The sequence below is a fragment of the Aspergillus wentii genome (genome assembly GCF_001890725.1).
Source record: "Aspergillus wentii DTO 134E9 unplaced genomic scaffold ASPWEscaffold_4, whole genome shotgun sequence".
Classification (NCBI taxonomy): Eukaryota; Fungi; Ascomycota; class Eurotiomycetes; order Eurotiales; family Aspergillaceae; genus Aspergillus; species Aspergillus wentii.
The window spans coordinates 1659198-1681423 of NW_024467835.1; the positions used below are offsets into that span (position 1 = coordinate 1659198).

General features: G+C 50.9%; 9 protein-coding genes across 9 annotated transcripts; 7 read left to right on the plus strand and 2 right to left on the minus strand.

Annotated features, from left to right (window-relative positions):
* Nucleotides 1–385: 385 nt before the first annotated feature.
* On the plus strand, nucleotides 386–3054 carry ASPWEDRAFT_109714 (choline/carnitine O-acyltransferase; the record flags this gene model as incomplete). Its single annotated transcript, XM_040828106.1, has 4 exons — nucleotides 386–806; nucleotides 856–885; nucleotides 933–2861; nucleotides 2930–3054. 4 exons carry the CDS (start codon nucleotides 386–388, stop codon nucleotides 3052–3054), a joined length of 2505 nt encoding a protein of 834 aa, XP_040688927.1.
* A 2046-nt stretch (nucleotides 3055–5100) lies between these two features.
* ASPWEDRAFT_27912 (putative jumonji family transcription factor) lies at nucleotides 5101–9692 on the plus strand (the record flags this gene model as incomplete). Its single annotated transcript, XM_040833063.1, has 5 exons — nucleotides 5101–5352; nucleotides 5493–5590; nucleotides 5659–6581; nucleotides 6635–7682; nucleotides 7820–9692. 5 exons carry the CDS (start codon nucleotides 5101–5103, stop codon nucleotides 9690–9692), a joined length of 4194 nt encoding a protein of 1397 aa, XP_040688928.1.
* Nucleotides 9693–10256: 564 nt separating this feature from the next.
* Nucleotides 10257–10736, plus strand: ASPWEDRAFT_40440 (uncharacterized protein). Its single transcript, XM_040835320.1, has one exon. It carries the CDS (start codon nucleotides 10502–10504, stop codon nucleotides 10712–10714), a length of 213 nt encoding a protein of 70 aa, XP_040688929.1. The 5' UTR covers nucleotides 10257–10501; the 3' UTR covers nucleotides 10715–10736.
* Nucleotides 10737–11494: 758 nt separating this feature from the next.
* ASPWEDRAFT_183347 (putative GABA permease) lies at nucleotides 11495–13585 on the plus strand. The gene is made up of 3 exons (XM_040831975.1): nucleotides 11495–11827; nucleotides 11899–12462; nucleotides 12519–13585. Exons 1-3 carry the CDS (start codon nucleotides 11730–11732, stop codon nucleotides 13435–13437), a joined length of 1581 nt encoding a protein of 526 aa, XP_040688930.1. The 5' UTR covers nucleotides 11495–11729; the 3' UTR covers nucleotides 13438–13585.
* A 142-nt stretch (nucleotides 13586–13727) lies between these two features.
* Nucleotides 13728–15525, plus strand: ASPWEDRAFT_68641 (acyl-CoA-binding domain-containing protein; the record flags this gene model as incomplete). The annotated part of the gene is made up of 4 exons (XM_040838980.1): nucleotides 13728–14202; nucleotides 14288–14401; nucleotides 14469–14541; nucleotides 14619–15525. The coding sequence occupies exons 1-4, from the start codon at nucleotides 14187–14189 to the stop codon at nucleotides 15523–15525; spliced, it is 1110 nt and encodes a 369-aa protein (XP_040688931.1). The 5' UTR covers nucleotides 13728–14186.
* A 233-nt stretch (nucleotides 15526–15758) lies between these two features.
* Nucleotides 15759–17056, minus strand: ASPWEDRAFT_502322 (coiled-coil-helix-coiled-coil-helix domain-containing protein). The gene is made up of 4 exons (XM_040837403.1): nucleotides 16693–17056; nucleotides 16393–16620; nucleotides 16159–16291; nucleotides 15759–16091 (listed from the first exon to the last, which is right to left on the minus strand). Exons 1-4 carry the CDS (start codon nucleotides 16710–16712, stop codon nucleotides 15993–15995), a joined length of 480 nt encoding a protein of 159 aa, XP_040688932.1. The 5' UTR covers nucleotides 16713–17056; the 3' UTR covers nucleotides 15759–15992.
* Nucleotides 17057–17083: 27 nt separating this feature from the next.
* On the plus strand, nucleotides 17084–19412 carry ASPWEDRAFT_502772 (putative nucleoporin). The gene is made up of 3 exons (XM_040837412.1): nucleotides 17084–18149; nucleotides 18205–18860; nucleotides 18912–19412. The coding sequence occupies exons 1-3, from the start codon at nucleotides 17402–17404 to the stop codon at nucleotides 19017–19019; spliced, it is 1512 nt and encodes a 503-aa protein (XP_040688933.1). The 5' UTR covers nucleotides 17084–17401; the 3' UTR covers nucleotides 19020–19412.
* An 18-nt stretch (nucleotides 19413–19430) lies between these two features.
* ASPWEDRAFT_172079 (uncharacterized protein) lies at nucleotides 19431–19907 on the minus strand (the record flags this gene model as incomplete). Its single annotated transcript, XM_040830885.1, has 4 exons — nucleotides 19431–19468; nucleotides 19548–19614; nucleotides 19741–19772; nucleotides 19895–19907. 4 exons carry the CDS (start codon nucleotides 19905–19907, stop codon nucleotides 19431–19433), a joined length of 150 nt encoding a protein of 49 aa, XP_040688934.1.
* Nucleotides 19908–20368: 461 nt separating this feature from the next.
* On the plus strand, nucleotides 20369–21889 carry ASPWEDRAFT_27917 (transcription factor SPN1; the record flags this gene model as incomplete). The annotated part of the gene is made up of 4 exons (XM_040833064.1): nucleotides 20369–20909; nucleotides 20962–21044; nucleotides 21108–21586; nucleotides 21640–21889. The coding sequence occupies 4 exons, from the start codon at nucleotides 20369–20371 to the stop codon at nucleotides 21887–21889; spliced, it is 1353 nt and encodes a 450-aa protein (XP_040688935.1).
* Between the last annotated feature and the right edge of the window lie 337 nt (nucleotides 21890–22226).

Below are 22226 nucleotides of genomic sequence, written 5' to 3' on the forward strand. Positions count from 1 at the left end.
TTGATTGATTGCTTATTGCATTCCTGTCAGTATTCCCTTTCTTCCGTCCCCTGATGCTGTTCTGCTTCCTTTCGTCCCGCGGCCCTCTCGTCCTTGGTTACTCCACCTTCCATGGCGGGGTTCAAGGGTCTAGTTAGATATACTATCTTCTCCCTATATATAACTTGTCTTCCTTCTCATCGTCCATTGCTGTTCATTTTTTCTGCGTGACTTACTCTGCTTCTATCTCTTGTCTTTTCGTCAACTTCATGGAATAATCTCAATGCCCTCATATTGCTTGCAAGATTGCCACTATTTCTATCGCAGTGCCTTACGTCTTCTCTCTATCCCTACCTTTCTTGCTTGTCGCTACGCTTAATCTATTGTGACATTTCTCGCTGATACCATGTCTTACTCGTCCACGGCAGTCCGTTTCTTTACCTCACCTAAACCACTGAGAGATCCGATGGACTTCTCTCAATCCCAGGCGTCTCAGCCTACCTTGGAGACCAAGATCAAATCCTCTGCCAATACCTCTTCAGAGACCGTGGAGATGTCCACAAGCACAAAGCCCAACGACACAGATGCTGCGCCGGAGAAAAAGGGCGTAACATATTCTAACCAAGACTCGCTCCCAAAACTACCTATTCCGGATCTTGAAGGTACTTGTCAGAAATACCTCGAGTCCCTGTCTGCTGTACAGACTCCTAGAGAGCAAGAGGAGTCGAAAGCGGCGGTGCAGGAGTTTCTCGGTTCCGATGGTCCTGTGCTTCAGGAAAGACTCAAGAACTATGCATCGTCGAAAACAAGTTATATCGAGCAGTTTTGTAGGTTTGGCCTTGTCTGTTTGAGAGTGACACAACTAATATTCTCTAGGGTATGATTCTTACCTGAATTTTGATAATCGTAAGGCATTCCTCATCAAGCTCGCTATAAAATACTAACCTTGATAGCCGTCGTCTTGAACCTCAACCCCTTCTTCTTGTTGGAAGATGACCCAACTCCCGCGAGAAATAACCAGGTCACAAGAGCTGCCTCCTTGGTTGCCTCGGCTCTGTCGTTTGTCCGAGCAGTCAGGCGAGAAGAGCTGCCACCTGACACCGTACGGGGAACGCCACTCTGCATGTACCAATATTCGCGACTCTTCGGCACGGCGCGAGTACCAACCGATAATGGCTGTGTTATCAGCCAGGATCCCACAGCAAAACATATTGTGGTTTTGTGTCGAGGACAGATCTATTGGTTTGATGTCCTTGATGAAAACCATGATCTGATTATGACCGAGAAGGATATTGCACTTAACCTGCAGGTCATCCTTGGCGATGCTCAACAGACACCTATCCAGGAGGCTGCTAAGGGAGCTCTCGGAGTTCTTAGTACAGAAAACCGCAAGGTGTGGTCAGGACTGAGAGACACCCTGACCAAGGATGAAGGCTCCAACAATGCGGAATGCTTGAACATTGTTGACACCGCTCTCTTCGTCCTTTGCTTGGATTACACTGAACCAAGCAGCGTGTCAGAGCTCTGTGCTAACATGCTGTGCGGTACCAGCGAAGTAATCAAGGGTGTGCAGGTTGGAACTTGCACCAACCGGTGGTACGATAAGCTCCAAATTATTGTTTGCAAGAACGGCAGCGCAGGAATCAACTTTGAGCATACTGGCGTCGATGGACACACTGTGCTTCGGTTCGCGAGCGATGTATACACAGACACCATACTTCGCTTCGCCAAAACGATTAACGGCCAAGCCCCGACCCTGTGGACGTCCAACAGCCCCGATCCATCCAAGCGGGACCCCCGCAGTTTTGGCAATGTGAGCACCACGCCCCGGAAACTCGAATGGGACATGGCTCCTGAGCTGAGCATTGCCCTGCGGTTCGCCGAGTCCCATCTTTCCGATCTGCTCCAGCAGCACGAGTTCCATGTGCTGGACTTTGAGGGCTATGGCAAGAACTTTATTACGTCGATGGGGTTTTCGCCCGATGCTTTTGTGCAGATGGCGTTCCAGGCGGCGTACTACGGTCTCTACGGCCGCATGGAGAACACCTATGAACCCGCAATGACCAAGTTCTTCCTTCATGGACGGACAGAGGCGATCCGGCCTGTCACTAACGATTGTGTGGACTTTGTCAAGACCTTCTGGGGAGAAAACCCAGCCGAGCAAAAGGTGGACGCTCTTCGAAAAGCGGCAGAAAAACATACGGCCATTACCAAAGAGTGTTCCAAAGGACAGGGTCATGATCGACACCTCTACGCGCTGTACTGTCTGTGGCAGCGTTCCTTTGACGAGGGGGCCTCATCTGCTGGTAACAGTGTGGATTCCTACTCCAATGGGTACTCCAGCCCCGTTGAGAACGGGTCAACAGTTGAGTCGCCCAAGATGTCGACATCAGCATCGGAGGATGGCCTATCTTCTCAGAGCTACAGTCTTCGTGGGATGCGCACATTGCAGCCCACGCCCGCCATCTTCAGCGACGGAGGCTGGGACAGGATCAACAACACGATCCTGTCAACCTCGAACTGCGGCAACCCGTGTCTGAGGCATTTTGGATTCGGGCCGACATCTGGGGACGGGTTCGGCATCGGATACATAATCAAGGAGGACTCGATATCGATCTGTGCCTCGTCGAAGCACCGACAGACGGCGCGACTGATGCAAACGTTGGAGTCATACTTGCTTGAGATTCGGAAATTGCTGCACGCGACCAAGCGCAAGACGATGAGCCCGCGCACTAGCCGGGCCCGAGAGATGGAGCAGATTGCAGACCGACTCCAGCGTGATCACCGCCGGGGTCGGATTGTCCGGGGCGACCCGGGCCATCGGGGAGCGGATACACCTACGACAGATAGCGGCGAGATTGAAGATGATGGCATGGGCGGATGTAAGTTTTTTTTTCTTCCCCCCCCTCTACAAATATAGATTGCGAAACAATAACTAACAACAAATCAGACGGATTCTTCGACGCAGGGATGCTACTTCATGCACTGAAGGGAGTGAATGCCGAAAGAGAGCGGGGAGATAAGCCCGCGAAACGGCGGTTTGTTGGAAAGAAGCTACATCTAAACGAATACTGATGATGGAGGGGGAGGAGAGGGGCAATGTTTCATGGGGGCGTTCTGGAATAGTAGATGTACTGCAGTTAACGAATCTAGCGAAACGAATGCAAAATGACATTAACTATTGAGCAAGCCCGCATAACATAGCGTCATATCAGAATGAGACGATAAATTGATAATCGCGAAACACGATCAACGATTTGGCTCTTGGGCCTTTTGCGCGTTGGAGAGAGAGGGAGGGGGAAAAGTTGGAGTCATAAGATGATATATCAGACAATTACCCAAAACGTTCAGAAGCAGGAGGAGAAAAAAAAAAAAAACGCCACGGTAATTGTGCCCAACTATGGGATAGATAGTGACTAGACTAGAGCTACTGTACCTACCTAGAGTACAGGCAGGACAGACTGCATATTATGCACGGATATATATATGCGTCAGATAGGGCATGGACATGGGCATGGGGTTATGAACACAGGCAGGCTATGATAGAGCCACTGACAAACCAGGGACGAGGGATGCAAGTATATTGATGCAGTCTGCATGGCATGATTTGAGGGTTTTTGGGGGGAGGGTGAGATTGGGCACTATAGGACTAGTTTGATATGTAGGTGACTTGTTCTGTTGATCATGATTTACTTAGTTCTCTTTCTGAGGGTAGTCTTTCGTATTTACCACTGGATTTATGAATTGAATACTCCATAGCAGCTAGACAATTTTAATAAATGGCTTCTCTATCCTGATAGTCTATTTATATTCATTCATATTCACTTGATCATTGATGGCATAGATAGCATCAGATAGAGCTGAGAATAAAAGCTGCCGCCTTTACCGGCTAATTTGATCTGGCCAGTCACTGCGTCGGACGGTGAGATCATTTGATTTTTTCCGGCGGTATCCGAGCACAGCTTGGTCTGAGCGCTGCAGCTGCCCGAGTATATTGTGTCATCTACCTCTGCGACTGTAGCATGTATATCACGTGGTTGAGCTGGCTTTATCTGTCAATCAGGCATTCATTCTGGTATTCTGGATAGATTCTGAGGGAATTCGAAGCCGTGTTGATTCTGGCACTGGTATGCTGATCTCTTCAGATATTTTCTATACTCTGATATTCACTCTGTTTCCTGTTTTTTATTCTTTGTTTTGTTCTGTTGTTGTTATTGTTGTCCGACACCGGAGTTGGTTCCTGCTGCATCCAGAATCGATGCCTCAGGCTGCAAATACAGGCCGTCACACCTTTTCTCCAGTCCTCCTCGTTGGCTCTTCCTGTCTCCCCTTGGCCCCTTCATCGCATCATCCTAATAATCCTAATTCCTAATATTAATCTTCCTGTGTTCCACAAACCTAAGTTAATTAAACCCACACTACTTCCAGCATCAGGCCATCTGCGTCCTGCTCCCTGCTGCTGCTTTCCTGCTGGCTGGTCCACTCCCGACGTGACGCTTGCATTGGCCCTTTTTCGCTCACCCGTACCCGCCAAACCACCAAGACTAACTCGCAGTTTCTGCTCAACCGCTGAGCGATCTGCCTCTGCTTCCCACTTCCAGCACTACTTCTCAGCCTACTGCGCGCTGCTGCTGCAACCACGGCAAATCCTCTCGTTCCAATCCCTCGATCGGAGTCTGAGAAAGAGGGGCCCGTTTTACTCTCCAATGCTGGCGATTATTCCTCTTACTACGACGACTACGACGACGACTAGTATCTCATCATCATCCACCGGTTAACCTTCTACACTACTCTATCTATCTATCTATCCTTTTCTCCATCCTCCCCAACGACCTATTCATACTCCAATTCCCTTCCACGCTCTCCCCCCCCCCTTTTTTATTTCTTTCGGGAAATCAAAACAAAAGTTGAATAATTTCAAAATCACAGGGTGAAAGGACAAAAGTCATCAACACCAAAATAAGAGGTTCACCTCTTTGCTCTTTTTTTCAATCTTTCCCCCGACCGCTGGGAATCCCTCTTTATATCGCCGTCGATCAGCGGTCGCACTTTCCGACGACGGCGCCTTGAATCCCGACCGGAAACAATCTCTCTACGACTTCTTCGACCTTCCTTGAGATGATGGCGGCTGCGCTTGATCAACCTGTTTTCCAGTCGCTCCCGGGCGCTCCTCCGCCGACAGATGCTGCCGCTTCTATCACGCCGCCTCATAGCGCCAACGGCAAGAAAGAGGTGCCGGAGGGAGTCCCCGCCGACCTGTCGGACCTCGAGCTCGATCCCAAGGTCGCTGCTGCGCCAGATACGCCCGTGGAGGAGGAGGATATCGAACCGGATCATTACTATGGCGGCGGCAAGATCCCCGTGTTCAAGCCGGTGAGTGGGATATAATTACCCCCATGGGCTTGCGCTGGAGGAGTTGCTCCTTTTTTCAGAACGGGGAGGGAGCTTCTCGCTCAGCGCCTGCGATGAAACCAAGCGGTCTTTGGATTCGTTCGCTGACTAGGTGGTCATAGACAATGGATCAGTTTCGGGACTTTCAATCTTTCATCAGGAGAGTCGACAAGTATGGCATGCAGTCGGGAATCGTCAAGGTTGTTCCGCCAAAGGAATGGTGAGTTTGCGATTGCCCCTTTCTGTCGTTTGGTCTACTAGAAGTCTGATTGGTGTATTCCGCTGCAGGTCCGACTCTCTACCCGCTCTCGATGAAGCCATCAAGAAAATTCGAGTGAAGAACCCCATCATGCAGGAATTCCACGGCTCTCACGGAACATATACCCAGGCGAATATCGAGAAACAACGATCATACAACTTACCGCAGTGGAAGGGCCTGTGTGAGGAGAGTAGCCATCAGCCTCCCGCTCGCAGAGGTGAAAGACGCCGGAATCAAGAGCGCGCCACTCGTACTCCCGGACCCCCCAAGACTCAGACTACCCGACCAGAGCAACCGAAGCGTCGTCCGGGCCCAGGCCGCCCTCCGAAACGAGCAAACCAGGTCAAGATCAAAGAGGAGCTTCCTGCTGAGGAAAGCCTCGATAAGGTGAAGCCCGAAGGCCCACCCACTCCTGTATCACCAGAATCCAATCCCGTCGAAACCAAGACCGAAGAGCTGAGTGATGGCGAATCTTTGCCCTCGTCCAAACCCAAGGGAAGACAGTCCAAGTCCGTGAACGCTCGAAGAAAGAACAACAAGGGCGATTCGGTGGACTATGTAGACGATGAGGCTTTCAAAGACTTCGATTACCGAATCCACGACAACGAGGACTATACACAGGAACGATGCGAGGAGCTTGAAACCGCATACTGGAAGTCCCTTATGTTCAATAATCCCATGTATGGTGCGGACATGCCTGGATCTCTGTTCGACGAGAACATCACAACTTCGTGGAATGTTGCCAAGCTACCCAATCTGCTGGATGTGTTGGGACAGAAAGTGCCGGGTGTGAACACTGCGTACCTCTATTTGGGCATGTGGAAGGCTACGTTCGCCTGGCATTTGGAGGACGTGGATCTTTACAGTATCAACTACATTCACTTTGGTGCACCGAAACAATGGTACAGCATCTCGCAGGAAGATGCCCCTCGTTTTGAGCAGGCCATGAAGAGTAAGTTGGGCATTCTGGGCGATTGCGACCGCAAAAATACTGATTTGATGTAGGCATCTGGACAAGCGATGCGAAAAACTGCGATCAATTCCTTCGTCACAAGACCTACCTTGTTTCTCCCAGTCTTCTCAAGTCTCAGTATGGCATTACTGTCAACAAGATGGTTCATTATGAGGGCGAATTCGTGATCACCTACCCGTACGGTTACCACTCGGGATACAACCTGGGCTACAACTGCGCCGAATCAGTCAACTTTGCAACTGAAAAGTGGCTGGAATATGGTCGCATCGCCAAAAAGTGCAACTGCGAAGCGGACAGCGTTTGGATCGACACGGATGAAATCGAACGGAAGCTACGGGGCGAATCGACTCCGGAATTCTACGATTACTATGAGAGTGACATGGAGCTCGAAGGCGCTTCCGATCTCCTGACCCCACCTCGCAGCGTTCCAGAAAAATCCACCCGTGGACGGAAGCGGAAGCTTGACGGCGAGTCGACCACGTCGAAACGCATGAGAGTCAATGTTGAGATTCCCCGGAAGATTCCCTGTATCTTGTGCCCCAACAATTTGGACTACGAAGATCTCCTCCCCACTGAGAATGGCAAATACCACGCCCACCGGCGGTGTGCGTTATACATCGAAGAAACCAGCATTCTCCGCGATGAGTCTGGAAAAGAAGTGGTGTGTGATGTGGAAAAGGTCCCCAAGGCTCGAATGGGCCTCAAGTGTCTTTTCTGCCGTGAGGTCCGCGGTGCCTGCTTCCAGTGTAACTTTGGCAAATGCACGCGTGCATATCATGCAACCTGCGCTCTTTTGGCTGGTGTTCAGGCCGAGCAAGGTTCTGTCGCCGTCATCGCTGACGACGGTGGACAATACTCAGTACCAAGTGTCGATCTGAAATGCAAGTACCACCGCCAAAAGAGACCCAGTTGGATGACAGCGGAGTCATCCGGCCACGATCGGAAACTCCATGAAACGGCAAAGCGCCTAGTCGCAGGAGACCTGGTGCAGTTCCAAGCAGACAAAGAAATCAACGGTGCAGTTGTGCTTGAAAACCGACCGGCCGAAAGGGCTCTTCTGCTCAAGGTTCTCCCACGAGGGTATGTTTGTTTTTTTTTTTTTCTTTTCTTTTCTTTTCTTTTCTTTTCTTTTTTTGTTTGTTTACTCCAAGCTCCCCCAACTGGAGGGGCTCTGGAGGGGAAAATTCACATGACGGCTGACCATTTGAAACTTGCAGGGATGTCATCGAACTTCCATACCGGTGGATGCTAGTCGCCCGCAAGAGCAACTTCTCACCCCTAGCTCCAGGAACCAAACCACTGCCAGCTCATCTAGCACGGAAGCCTGAAGGCCGGAAGGAACTGGAGTCGGCTGTGCCGGTGGCGGGCAATCCGTTTGGTGATGGACGATCTCCATACCAGTGGGCCGAGTTCGAGACGGTGGACTATGCTAAACACGCCGGCGCCCCACCGCAGGCGCCGGTCGACCTGAACAAGGGCGAGCAGATCTGGTATTACCTGGGCCAGTCGTCGACCGAATGTAGGGCTCAATATACGCACAACCCTAGCGTGGCTGTCCACAACCCGCGGGCGAATTTCCTAGACAGCGTCAAGTCCCTTGGCGCCGTGATGGCCCGACTCCCCTCTTACCCCCACCATCTCGCTCCTCCTCATCAGCAGTATGCTGCCCCTCCTCCTCACCACCTCCCTTCACCTGCCGCTGCTGCTGCTGCTGCTGCCGCCGCCGCAGCTACTGCCTCCCGCCCTTCCCTGCTGCAGCGTTCTCTCGCCCCTCCGCCTCGTTCTGCGCCCGGTGCTCCTCCTTCTTCTGCCTCTGCTGCTGCTGCTGCGATGCCGTCGGCCTATCGATCCCTGCCAACTCAATCTGCCCGTCATGCCCCTTATCCTCAGATTGCCAAGTCGCAACTTCATCAATCACCACCTCACCACCACTCTCATCAAACACCACAGCAGCAGCAGCAGCAACACCTCCCCGCCAATACCTTTGCCAATGTCCGTGAGCTCATTGCCCGCCGCCGGCTCGCCCAAATCACCGACCATGCCAATGTGTTCGCCGGGTATACGATTGTCAGTCCGGAGCTAGTGGTAGAGACATTGTTGGGTCCCATGGGTTCGGTGCCGCCGCCAATCGGCCTCGAAAAGCTTGAGCTTGCCATGGCCCAGCAACGGGTGCAACCCCGTGCCCCCGATGGGACCCTGCTTCCATTGCAGCCTCTCAACATGCGTTCCGAGGAGGTGAGCCGATTGTTGCAAATGCTTCGGTTCTCGCTCGTCAGCCACCGTGAACGACTGGACGTGCTTCAGAAGAAAGAGTCGGAAAATATCAAGCAGGAGACCGTGGACAAGGGTAGCGTCACGGCTGCCAAGCTGGCAGGCAAGTACGCGTACCTCGACCAGCAACGGGCTCAAGCCCCGACCGTTTACCAGTCTCCATACGACATGCCGTCGGGCTTCACCGAGTACGCCCAGAAGACCTTCGAGCTGACACCGTGTGAACCCCAACTGCCCAAACCATCGTTGGCCAACGACTTCTTCGCTAGCCTCTCGCCGGAAGACCAGGAGAAGATTCTCAAGACATGCGGTAGTTTCGTCCAACGAGCCATGGAGCGGTCGGTGAGTCATAGCCGTCAGAGCTCAGCTTCCAACCTCCGACTGGCCTCGGCGCTGGCCCAGCAGACAGAGAATCCAACTATCGACATCACGACCGTCGAAGACATGCCTCTTTCTGGTCTCGACCTTCCTCTTCACGCGGACTCGCCGTGCTCCAGTTTTAGTCGGTCGCACCTGCGGTTCCAGTCGCCAAACGACTTCACCAGCCATGGTGCAGAAACCCATCATGACCACCACGATCTGTTTGGAGACCAGCAGGCCAACACTCGCTTCTGGCAGCATGGTCCATGGGCCGCCGGTGATGGGAACACGCCAAACGAAGAGACTCGACCGTTCTTTGGGCCCCATGAGCGACTAAAACATGACTATGCCTCGTCAGACATCTCTCTAGGGCGCGGGCCCGGTTCTCTTCACTCGGTCGACATGGCTGGGTTTGGGCTAGACGGGACCGACGACATTGGTGCTGAACTGAGCCCCTGAACGTTGTTGTGAGCGCTGCCATTCTTAGACCTTTTGTACTTGCTTGCCGTTATAACTGCATCATCCCATGTAACGATTTATCTGGACTGACGACTGCATGATTGGGCGTTTGTTTTCTGCTGTTGATTTGCCTCTTTTTTCTGATCATTTTGTTTGTTTATGAAGGCGTTGATGCACCGCTGCGATTCAGCTTCCCGAGCGAGGCCTTGAAAGATGAGGCCCCGCGATGTTTCTTTTTTTTTTTTTTTTTTTTATGAAGGAAACGGCGTCATGTTGAGTGAAGCATGGAGGATGGGAGAAAAGCAACAAAAGCGATCGTGGGATAGAAGGAGTTGGTCACCGATCTTTTTTTATTTTCGCTTGTGGCTTTTGCTTTTTCTACTGCTGAAGACGACAACACTCGGGCACAAACCGCGGGGTGTCTTTGATGCCCTGACACGCCGGATCGGCCCACCCGACAGTCACGCTACGCTCACCTCCATTTACACCTCATCCTCGCAGTTGATCCTCCTGGGCCTCTTTGGTTTCGTTCTATCTTGTCTGTCCCCCCCCCCCCCCTTTCCCCCCCCCCCCCCCCCTTTCCCACCGCATCTGCCCCTTCACCGACACGAGCGTCTGGGCATGATTCGACATGCCAGGGCCTACTTTCGCCCTAGCCTTTACACACCTCACGTACCATAGATACAAAAGCACAAAAAAAGCGAAAAAAAGAGATTTTGCTGTCTCATATTGCCTTTGATACCCCCCCTCAAAAATCCCCCATGTCTTTTTATGGTTTGGATGTTTCATATTCCTGTTCCTACCTATTTATGTCTCCTTTCCCTCGCTTTCACCTCCCCCCATTTCCTTTTATTTTTGGCGCTCATCCTTGTTGGTGCTCCGGCCATCGCCCTGGTCAGTTGGTGATGGAAGGGCAGAAGCAGGAAGCAGATGTGGCAGCCGTCACTCTTTGTGTGACAATCGATGTGATGTATCTTGAATGGACACTAGGTCTAACTATTTACATAAAAATTCAAATATGAATGCATATTTTGGGCTTTGCTGTGTTGAAGATGAATTAAGCTCGAGTTTCCCCTCGTAGAGCCGTGGTTCGATGATGGGCCATGTTAGTAGCATTCATCTGAATACTACCTTGGATATAATTGCCTCGACTCTAAGAGGATTCGTTTAATACATGACCAGAGAAGAGTGGTGGTTGATGTCGTTCATACACGAACATGTATGTAGGTGTTGGACATTGAGGTTATTCACAGTATCCATGAAGTTACATAGGTTCACCCCTTTAATACGCAGTACATTATTGGGCTGAAAAGGCCACGTGCTGCCTGACTTATCTTCATGAAATCAAGACATGTGACGTCAGATAACTCCTAGGTTACTTCTCGAAGTATCTGTATGCATACCAAGCCTTCAGTGATGTATTCAGCAGACTGCCTTACTATGTGTTCATCCATTCAATAGCAGAATAATAGCAGAATAACTTATCTGATCTCCATAAGTGTTAGTTAAGGATAAGTGCGGGTATGACTGACAGCTCCAGTTATTACCTATCTCTTCCTTCTATATCTCTTCTATCGATTCCATGACACAGTATCTCTCTCTATCTCTCCATGATATCGTCTGTTTCACCGTTTCCGCCCTTTCTGCGCGCTCTTAAACTCGCGCTTCCGGACCGCCCCTGGGCCGAGACCGGCGATACGGACCTTTTACCGTAATGGGACGCCTTATCAGGGCCTGACTGCCTGTTGGGTGGCCAGTGGAGTCCGTAATGACCGTACAATACCGATTTGTGCGGGGGTGGACTCCCTTCCTAGACTGTAACGGGAACCTTAAGCTTCTCTTTCCCCTCCTTATCGTTCTCCTCTTCTTCAGCTTCAGGCGTCATCATGTCGTGTCGGTCTTATATACCCACCGTCTATCATCCGGCTCAAGAGCGGCTGCTGTCCCCTCTTGCTCACGGAATGCCTCTATTCCTGTTGAATTGAGTGCTTTGCTTTTGCTTCTGTTTATCTGACTTCATCTACATCTACTTCCATCATGCGTCCGTCTATGGATAATGCCGACGAGGCATTGGCCCGAATGGGCTACCAGAGTGAATTGCCCCGGAATCTGAGTATGATGAGTATCTTGGGTTTGTATGTATCCTCTATTGTTTGAAGTGACTGTAAGCAGTCGAAAGAGATATACTAACTGACTGTCCGTGTAGATCATTCGCCATCATGGCCGCCCCCTTCGGTTTGAGTACCACCCTCTACATCACCCTCACAGATGGCCAAGCTGTCACCGTCATCTGGGGCTGGGTTCTCGTCACCCTCATCTCCATTGGCATCGCCGCTTCGCTGGCCGAAATCTGCGCCGTCTATCCAACCGCTGGAGGCGTTTACTACTGGAGTGCCATGTTGTCGACTAAAAAATGGGCGCCCATGATGTCTTTCATCGACGGCTGGTTGACTCTCGTTGGAAACTGGACCGTCACGCTGAGTATCACCTTCTCGGGTGGTCAGCTTATCCTGAGTGCCATCTCGTTGTGGAATGAGGACTTCGTCGCCAATGCCTGGCAGACCATTCTCATGTTCTGGGCTGTCATCTTCGTCTGTGCTATGGTGAATATTTTCTTGTCCAAGTACCTCGATCTTATCAACAAGGCCTGTATTGTGTGGACGGCAGCTAGTGTGGTTATCATCCTGGTTACGCTATTGACCATGGCGGATGATACTCGAAGAAATGCCAAATTCGTTTTTGGTCACTACGACGCTTCCCAAAGCGGATGGTATGAAACCCTTTCCCCTTGTTCTTGGTTCGAAAGTTGGAGATTGACTGTGTTAGGCCTTCTGGATGGGCGTTTTTTGTCGGTTTGTTGCAGGCTGCGTATACCCTGACTGGCTATGGTATGGTAGCTTCCATGTGTGAAGAGGTGCAGAACCCCGAGCGCGAGGTCCCCAAAGCTATCGTCTTGTCGGTCGTAGCCGCAGGTATAACCGGTTTATTTTACCTGATCCCGATCATGTTCGTCCTGCCATCCGTCAAAGAATTGTTAGATGTCGCCAGCGGCCAACCCATCGGGCTTGTATTTAAGACTGCTACCGGGTCAGCTGCGGGGGGATTTGGATTGCTTTTCTTGCTCCTGGGTATTTTGATGTTTGCTGGAATTGGTGCCCTGACTGCGGCCAGTCGATGCACATATGCCTTTGCCCGTGACGGTGCGATTCCCGGATTCCGAATCTGGAGCAAGGTCAACAAGACTCTCGATGTCCCCGTGTATGCCATTCTATTGTCCGCTGTGGTGGACTGTCTCCTGGGATTGATTTATTTCGGATCGACTGCTGCCTTCAACTCCTTCACTGGAGTAGCTACTATCTGCCTGTCGATCTCGTACGGCCTGCCGATTTTCATCTCCCTCCTCCGTGGACGTCAAGCCGTGAAAAACTCCAGCTTCTCGTTGGGTAAATTCGGATACGCCATCAACATCATGACCATCTGCTGGATCGTCCTCGCCGTGGTTCTCTTCTGCATGCCCGTCTCGCTCCCGGTCGACGCAGAGTCGATGAACTATGCAAGTGTCGTATTTGCTGGATTTGCGGCCATCAGCCTGGTGTGGTATGTCATCTATGCACGCAAGAGCTTCACGGGACCACCGCTGGCCGGTGACGATAACCCGGGGGAATCCGGGGTGATGACAGGCAAGGCGGTAATAGATGCTGAGAATGCATCTGCGACCGAGGGGACGAAGAAGGCTGATTTATAAATGTTATGATCTCTTGTATTTTATATCACGATTGAATTGTTCATGTTTCAGTATACCTAGTACTTCGAGTATAATCATGTGAAAACTACCGGCACGTATCACAGAACCATTAGCTGTAGCTACACAAATGCAAACAACTGTTTACCTGTTTAACTGTTTTAATTCTAACTATTTATTTAACATCCAGAAACATCACCACAATTGATGCAGTCAGTGATGCTGGCCGTCGCCTGTCACAGGTATGGCTTGAATAAAAGAGACTCCGAGAACCGCGGTTCACTGGCTGTCCCCACGAGTATCGATCAGCCAACACACCACCTGCTATCATCTCCCCCCGACAGGAACAAGACATACTGAAGAAAACCACCCAACATTCCCGATCTCATTCCTCGCTGCCTGCAACAAAGCCCCGGATTAATTAATTGGCTTCGCTCTGCGTCTCCTGCCCCGTGCTGCCTCGGAATAAATCCCACTCCAAACGCCCGAAATCAAATCCGGGGAAGCTTTCCAGCTAAACCTGCGATCCGCTCCGATCATCATCAATCAAATCAATCCACCGCGTCCCCTTTTCGGACACTTTAAGGATCTCGACTTGACCTTTTCCACGCTCGTTTTTGCTTCTCATTTGTCGCTCCTTTGATTCCCTTTGTATACATACGCCTTTCTCCATGCGGATCGACCGCGTAACCCGGTGCCAAACCCCGCTCTGATGAAGGAGAAAGGCCTCTCTCTCTTATCTTCATCTCATCATGTCGGACTCTGTTGGTATGTTCTTACTTCCTTCTCCCTCGGCTCTCAAATTAGGGTCTCATTGAAGCGCAAACTAATCGGTAATTGGGGTGTATTCTAGATCGAGTCTTCGTCCATGCGTTGAATACCGTCAAAAGGATCCCGCGGACGGGCACCGCGCGACCTCCGGCGGCGGAGCGGCTGAAGCTATATGGACTATACAAACAGAGCATGGGTATTGCGCTCACGTCTTCCCGATTTTGGTTCTGAGGCTGACCGGTGGTTTCTTTATGGTAATTCAGAGGGTGATGTAGAAGGGGTGATGGATCGACCGGTCGGAAATACAGCGGATGTCTATGCGGAGTGCGAGAAATGGTACGACTTGTCTTTTGCTCTACAGCTGAGCTTATGTTTTGCAAAAAAACGAAGCCCATACTAAGAGTTCGATATAGGGATGCATGGTTCGCCCAACGCGGCCAGACCCGCACACAAGCTAAGAGACGCTACATTTCCACCTTGATTGATACAATGCACCGCTACGCATCGCAAACGCCCGAGGCCCGTGAACTCGTCGCCGAACTTGAGTTTGTCTGGGACCAGATCAAGTCGAATACCTCTTCTCTATCGTCGATGTCTAGTCCCGTACATCAGTCCGTCGGTGTACCCCCATTGCCACGGCAGAGTTATGCGAGTATCGGGGGGCGACTAGCACGGCCGGAGTATGAGGATATGATTGCCACTGCGCGAGGTGATTCCAGCTTACGGGTTCTGAGTCCCGTTAGTCAACCGGATGGTATTTGTCAGCGACGTGGATCTGGGGTGGTGAATTCGGGTGATGGGGTAGAGGACGAGGTGGTGGAAGAAGAATTGGAGGACGAAGATGATGAGGACGAGGAGTACGAGGAAGCCCAGGATACCCTTTACGAGGATGATGAGCATAACCATGAGAGTCACATATCCGATGATGATGACGGGGCTCTACAGCGAGGCAGGGGAAGAACACCCGCCGGCGCCAAACCTCCCGGCGATATTGATAGCCGACGATGGCGACGGAGAGTCGAGCAGGCCTTGACCAAGATGACCGCCGAGGTGGCCGCCGTCCGGGAGCAAATGGAGGTGCGTGCGCTGGCCAACCGGCGCCGGAACAGTCTCTTTGCTTGGGTCAAGTGGTTGGTCTGGGTGACCCTGCGCCAGATCATCTGGGACATAGCCATGCTGGGCGTGTTGCTGATCTGGATGCGGCTCAGGGGAGACCGACGACTCGAGCAGAAGCTCAAGGTTGGATGGTCTGGGGTGAAGAGTCGACTGACGAGATTGAGCTTTCTGAGACGGTTTCGTCGGGCTCCTACGCTTCCCTAGTGGATTGCCTTTGCTTCTTCTTCTTAATCTTACCATAATTTTCTTGATGTCATTGGGGGCTTCTTATTCTTCAAGTACATAGTGTTTTTTCTTTTCTTTTTCTTCAATTGGAGGGTCCTTTTTTTTCATCTTTGATCTTTTGCGTTGGTTTGGCTTCCGATGTACCATTCGAAAAGAACTTGAGAAGCTTTGTTTCCTTGGTTAACCTGGCGTTGTTAGAGGAACCTGGGCTGTATTCTAACATTAGAGCGAGGCTTTTCTTGACCATTGTTAGAGGAGATATCAATGTACTGATACACCCAACTATTAAAACAAACCGACTACATCCATGATGAGCTTAGACATATATCTAAGCCATAATAACAGAGTTTGAAACCATTGACCATTCCTGATGCTAATATATACACAAACAGAGTTTCATTGGAAACACCCAAATCAAACAGAAAAGGAAACAGCATTGAACGGCCTTAATATTGAGGTCCGGGGAATTGAGCGTACAGCTGCTTAGGTCGCAGATGTACGGGAGTCTGGTTCTCGGGGGCTCCGGGGATGGTCTTCTTGAGGCCCTGCTTGGAATTAGATCTCTCCGTGACTTCGACGTAGTAGTAGTTTATATATGATGTGAAGACGTACCAGCTTCTCAAACACGCAGTTGTTCAGAGACATCTCGGGCTTTCGGCATTCCCACATGTGGTGGTTGTTGTTCTCGAGACATTCCCAATGTGCGTTAAACTGCTTCAAGCAGTGGGTGTTGATATCCTTGATCCTGCACGCAAATCAATTAGTCATGTTCCTGATTTCAAACATAGCTCCCCTCTTTGGTGCGCAATCGCCCATATCTTTCCAATCAGGGTTTTCGAAACATACACACTAGCCGCACAGCGGGTAACCTTGCGACCTTCCTTCATACACTCGAATTCCCCGCGGCCGTTAGCCTCGGCCTTGCACTTCATATAATCCTCATTGAAGGCGTGGCATCGGTCACCGATAAAGTACGAGGCACTCATCAACGGCGCAGAGGTAGCACCGATCTCCTGCACCTTGGGGATGCCATCGGGCATTGGCGTCGTGTCGACGAGGACATGCTGGTTGAACCTAGGGAGGGAAACGCATTAGCCGTGATCACCCGGGCAGACTGCCCTGCAAGAGGGGAGGGGGAGTACATACTGAGGATCTCTCACAGACATCTTGAAAAGGTCGTCCTAGCCGTGGAGAGGGTTCAATTGTCAAAGTAGAGACTGGCGATGGGCGGGCGATGGTGGAGAGGGCGTCGAAGGAGAGCTGCGAGAGTTTGGGGGAAGGTCAGTTTTTGCCTGTTTCTGATTGGCCGGCGGTCGGGGTTCGATGCTGCTTAGTAAGATATCTGCTGCCGGAATTGTATGACAGTTGCTGTGCAGATGCGAGGGTGATATTCAATTGAAAAATTAATGTTTATACAATTGCTTCCATTGATTCTCTCTTAACCTCTCGAAATCATTAGTCTCACCGTCGTCGAATTCTTCAACTACATGTGGTAACCGTGGTTGAGTACTACTAGAAACATATCACGTGATTCATGAAAAACAAAGCCGCAGCTCCCAGAGCAAAGTCATCGCCGACAGCTCCAATTGCCCTTGTCGTCGCGCATTCGCAGATCCTCTCTGCCGCACCTTTCCTCGTGTGTCCCTACGATGCGATCCTGACCTGTCGTCCTTGAAACCAAAACCCCGATCAAGCGCACCGGAACCTTTCCACTGTGGGTGGTCTGTTTTTTTTTCACCGCCCGAAACACACGCTCGTTGCTGGAGCTAGCCTGTGTGTTTTTAATTTTTTGTGTTTTGGTTGTCTCCCACACCGGATTTAATACCATACAAGATCGGTCCGATTATTTTTAATTATGTCTCTCTTTGGGAACCAACCTCAGTCAGGTGGACTGTTTGGGTCGTCTACCGCCAATAAACCCAGCCCCTTTGGAGGAGCAGGAGGCACTGCTGGAGGCACTGGAGGCGGCGGTCTTTTTGGCTCGAGTACTACTGGAAACCAGCAGAGCGGAGGAGGTACTGGAGGAGCCCTTTTTGGTTCAGGTACGACAGGCACCCAACAGGCTGGCGGTACTGGGGGGGGTCTGTTTGGATCTAGTACTACTGGAAACCAACAAAGTGGAGGAGGCCTCTTTGGATCAACACAGAACCAGCAGAGCTCAACCGGGGGCGGGTTGTTTGGTTCCAATGCGACATCGCAGCCCCAGCAAAGTGGCGGCCTCTTCGGCTCTACAACCCAGAATCAACCGCAGTCTGGTGGTCTGTTCGGATCATCTACTCAGCAGAAGCCCCAGGGCGGTGGTCTTTTTGGAGGAGCGGGACAACAGTCACAACAACCTCAGCAAACTGGGGGTTTGTTTGGAGCGTCACTAGGACAACAACAGAAACCGCAGGGAAGTCTTTTCGGGGGCACAGGACAGCAACAACAACCCCAACAGCAGGGTGGAGGCCTTGGTCTGTTTGGAGGACTTGGCGCCAGCACCCAGCCTCAGCAACAACAACAACAGCAGCAGCCACAGCCACAGCCACAGCAGTCTGTACTGGGGCAGAGCACAACACAGCAGGGATCCGGCCTCTGGTCACCGGGTCGTGCTGTCACCGGAGGTTTGTTTTGAACGTGTAGGCGTATTGCAATAGCCCGAGCTGACTAGATTGGTAGTGCACCGAACCGTGCCCATGCAGATGGCAATTGTCCAGGAAAAGTGGCGGTCCGAAAACCGTGTATCGCCGTTTAGAACGTATTTGTATAACAATGTCGGTGAAGATGCAGCGCCATTTTACCAACCGAGTGCGGAGGATGATGAAGCAAAGTGGGAGGATGCGTTGCGGAACAGACCCGGGTCGGGATACGTGCCAGTGCTCGTCAAGGGATTTTGGGAGTTGGGAAAACGGGCGCAGAGACAAAAGGATTTCCTGACTATGATGCAGTCCCGCCTGCACGAGATCAACAACTGCCTCTCTGATTTGCTCTCTCGTCATGATTTGAAGATCTCTGTCAAGATTGCCGATTGCCGACGGAAGCATATCGTACTGAGCAAGCGCTGCCTCGCGCTTGCGGCTAAGACACAGGTTCTGAGGAACAGAGGCTATGCGATGGACGACGCAGAGGAGGAATTGAGGAAAAAGCTGGCGCAGCTGGAGCGAAGCGTGTTCGATCCGTCTCTGAATGGACGTGGCGAGGAGATTTGGGCCCGGATGTTGGCTATTCGCGAGCATTCGAAACGCCTGCAGTTGGAGATGGAAAAGGCCGGCCCGAACGCCGCGGCGCAGGCAGACGACGGATTAGACGAGAATACCATGAAGACAGCGAAGAAGGTAAGCAGTCTGTTGTCCTTCCTTTAAGGCAACTCGCTAACAACGCACTAGATTTTGGATGACTACCACGCCCAGATCCAGCACCTACAAAAGGAGCTGGCGTCAGTCAAGACAGATTTCGACGAGGCGCAGAAGTTCCAGGGATCGGTAGACCACTAGATTCGATAGGTCTTTGAGCCTTTCCTTTGCCTTGCTATGCGATATGTTTTCCTAATTCTTCTTTCTCTTCGTCACCTCCATTTCGTCGGTGGTGGTTTTTTAGTTGGTAATGTATTACTTGATGCCCAGGAGCAAAGGAGTTTTTCTTTTTGGAGCTGGTATCCTGCAATGCCGAGTTGGAGCCCGATCTATGTATCTTTTAAAATAAAAAGCGACGCTTCACCATTTCCCTTTCTATTCGTTATATCCGGAAACTATAAAAAACATGTACAATAATAATACATCATGCCCTGACTCCCAGCGAGACAAAAGACAAATTGCGAAGCTGCCATAAAAAACCAGCATTCCGTCCTAAATCCTCCGAAATTGGCAAACCATCATGACCAAAATATGAATGCAATATGCAATTATTTAAAGGAACTTCTTAACGAAGTCAACAGCGAAGGGAGCTGAAAGCATCGAGCCCAGTCAGTTTCGAGTTTCTAGTCAAAATCTTCCGAGGGGTGGGTTTTGAGCAATTCAACGTACAGAGGTACAGCAGGATACCACCGGCAATGGCTGTGTGGATGGTCTGGCAGGCCTCGACCTCACCGGCCTGTTTTGTATAGTGTTAGAGGTAAAGTTCTCGTTGACATCGGAAATGTTGGAGTCAAAGTCGTTGGGTTCATTTTGAGGTTGACGCCAACATAAAAAGTAGTATATTTTAGGAAGGTAGATTTACCTTGATCTCATCCTTGGAAGGGGGAGCACCACCTGAATATACAATGTTAGTCAATCAATTCGACAATGAAGCATTATGTGGTGTTTCTCAAACGAAATAATGCGGTCCAAGGGACGATGATAAAGCCCCGGATGATGGGGGAAAGTAGACTGACCTGGAGCGAACATTGTGATTATTTGTGTTTGAAGAAAGGGAGATTAGAATCTCAAGTGTATCGAGGAGGAGAAAGTGGTGATAGCGAGATAATAGTACAGCGTGGTGAAGGAAGAAGATGAAATAACATGAAGCCGTGATGCTGACTGCAAAAGCTCCTCTTCACCGCCTGCCTTCATTGACGGAGGCGGAATTTCTCTGTTGCTGTTGCTGCTACGACTACTCTCCCCCCTCTGTTCTTTTCGGTCTTTTCATTCCTCATTCTCAGCTTTAAATAAACCGAAAAGTTCATTTGCGTATTTCTTGTTCTACGCCCTCAATTTGACCTGCCACTATCCGTCACTTCTTCTTCATACGTGGACTGGACTAAGTCGCGGAGCGGCGTTTCTGCGCCCCGACATCTCTCTCTTCGATCTTCGTATCAAAACCAACGACTTTCTGTCTCTAATCTTCACCGCGATACCCAATCTCAATCATGTCAGCCAGCCCTGAAGTAAAGCCAGCCCAGCTGCCAGGCGCAGACGGCTCGGACCATGAACAGGAGAAGGCAGTTACACCCGGCGCTGGCGACGATGCAGCTGAGACTGGCAACGTAGCTGCCAATGGGGGCGACTCGGACGACGATGCGGACGCAAAGGCCGGCGCTGCTGGGGGCGATGACTCGGATGATAATGATGCTGGTGGTGGTGGTGGCTCTGACGACGAGTCGGTTCTCTCCGAAGTCGACGAGGCGCAATTCGAGGACTTTGACCCGGAAAATGTCGACATCGAAGATCGGCCTCAGCTGGCTATAGATGAGGACAATTTGAAGTTGATCGGTCGTCACAAGCGCAAGAGGACGGAGGAAGGGGGTGAACGGTCCACACGCAAGAGGGAGGGACGAAGAGAGAAGAAAAGCCGTCGCATGAAGGAGTTAGAGGAGGGTGGCAGTGATGGGGAGGAGCGTTCCCGGAAGAAGGAACGTAAGAGGAGAGAAGCCGACCCGGTTGATGAGGAGCTGCTCGATCCTGCTACGCGTATGTGACGATGAAAGTAATATCTGGTTGTGTACTGACTCGCGATAAACAGGTCGTCGCCGAGCGCTCGACCGTGCTATGGACGAGGCTATGAAGAAGCCGACTAAGAGACGATTCAAGAAAGCGGATGGCATTGTATGTTCTTTCCCGTCGTTTATGGAATATCATCACAGACGATGGTAGGCTTACACCTTGTAGGACTTGGAGCAAATGGCCGATGCCGAGATTGAAGATATGCGCAAGCGTATGACCCATGCCGCTCAGATGGACGCTATCAATAGGCGACAGGGCCAGCCTGCTATGCACAAGCTCAAGATGTTGCCCGAAGTTGTCTCATTGCTCAACCGGAACCAATATGTCAACAGCTTGGTTGACCCGGAAATCAACCTGTTGGAAGCCGTCAAGTTCTTCCTTGAACCCCTGGATGACGGGTCTTTGCCTGCTTACAACATTCAGCGGGATCTAATGACCTCGTTGACCAAGCTACCCATCAACAAGGAAGCACTGATTGCCAGCGGGATCGGAAAGGTGATTGTGTTCTATACCAAAGCCAAAAGACCTGAACCTGGTATCAAGCGCATGGCAGAGCGTCTCCTTGCCGAGTGGACGCGACCAATCTTACAACGCAGTGATGATTACTCGAAGCGAGTGTACCAGGAGGCTGCATTCGACCCTACGTATGGCATTTCCCTCCCAGAGTGGGCGATATCAAAAGCTGACGGTGTTACAGGAAAATCACTTCACGTACTCAATCGGCACAAGCTACTGCAGCGGAAGCGCGGGCACGAGAGCTTCTTCCTCCCCGTCTTGCCAACCGTGCTCGTGCCGAAATCACTCACACCAGCTACACTGTTGTGCCACGTCCTACAATGGTGCAGGAAAGCAAATTCGCGCGTCCTCTGGGAGCCAGTGGAGAGGATCGTTTCCGGAGAATGCGTGCGCGACAGATTGCAGCACAGAAGGGATCTTCTCGAAGATGATTGCTGGATCTTGTCTAGGCTCTGTCGAGCCATATGAACCACTAGTATATTTGCACTTCTTTTCTGCTGGGATGCATGGGCTTGTTCTTTTTTTCATTTGGCCACTGGTTATGCAAAGGGCGTATTAAGGATCCAATGGCAGTTGATAGTGTTTTTTTCTCTGACTGTATTAAAATATCTGGGATAACGAATGCAATTAGTAAACAAGACTTTGATATTAATATAGATATAAATATAGATCGCCATCCATGACTCCCTGTTAAGCTGACAATTCCCTCGAAACGACTCGTGCGAGAAAAGCAAAAGTCGACCCCGAGTTTCCCCCGGCGAAAAGCAA

Excerpts from the sequence above, each read along its gene's own strand:
- ASPWEDRAFT_40440 (XM_040835320.1), top strand. The coding sequence starts at position 10,502 with ATGTCTCCTTTCCCTCGCTTTCACCTCCCCCCATTTCCTTTTATTTTT.
- ASPWEDRAFT_183347 (XM_040831975.1), top strand. The coding sequence starts at position 11,730 with ATGCGTCCGTCTATGGATAATGCCGACGAGGCATTGGCCCGAATGGGC. Across the intron at positions 11,828-11,898 it reads ATGATGAGTATCTTGGGTTT|ATCATTCGCCATCATGGCCG; the intron begins GTATGTATCCTC and ends CTGTCCGTGTAG. Across the intron at positions 12,463-12,518 it reads GACGCTTCCCAAAGCGGATG|GCCTTCTGGATGGGCGTTTT; the intron begins GTATGAAACCCT and ends TGACTGTGTTAG.
- ASPWEDRAFT_502322 (XM_040837403.1), bottom strand. The coding sequence starts at position 16,712 with ATGTCTGTGAGAGATCCTCA. Across the intron at positions 16,292-16,392 it reads ACCCGCTGTGCGGCTAGTGT|GATCAAGGATATCAACACCC; the intron begins GTATGTTTCGAA and ends ATTTGCGTGCAG. Across the intron at positions 16,092-16,158 it reads ACTGCGTGTTTGAGAAGCTG|GGCCTCAAGAAGACCATCCC; the intron begins GTACGTCTTCAC and ends AATTCCAAGCAG.
- ASPWEDRAFT_502772 (XM_040837412.1), top strand. The coding sequence starts at position 17,402 with ATGTCTCTCTTTGGGAACCAACCTCAGTCAGGTGGACTGTTTGGGTCG. Across the intron at positions 18,150-18,204 it reads GGGTCGTGCTGTCACCGGAG|TGCACCGAACCGTGCCCATG; the intron begins GTTTGTTTTGAA and ends CTAGATTGGTAG. Across the intron at positions 18,861-18,911 it reads CCATGAAGACAGCGAAGAAG|ATTTTGGATGACTACCACGC; the intron begins GTAAGCAGTCTG and ends ACAACGCACTAG.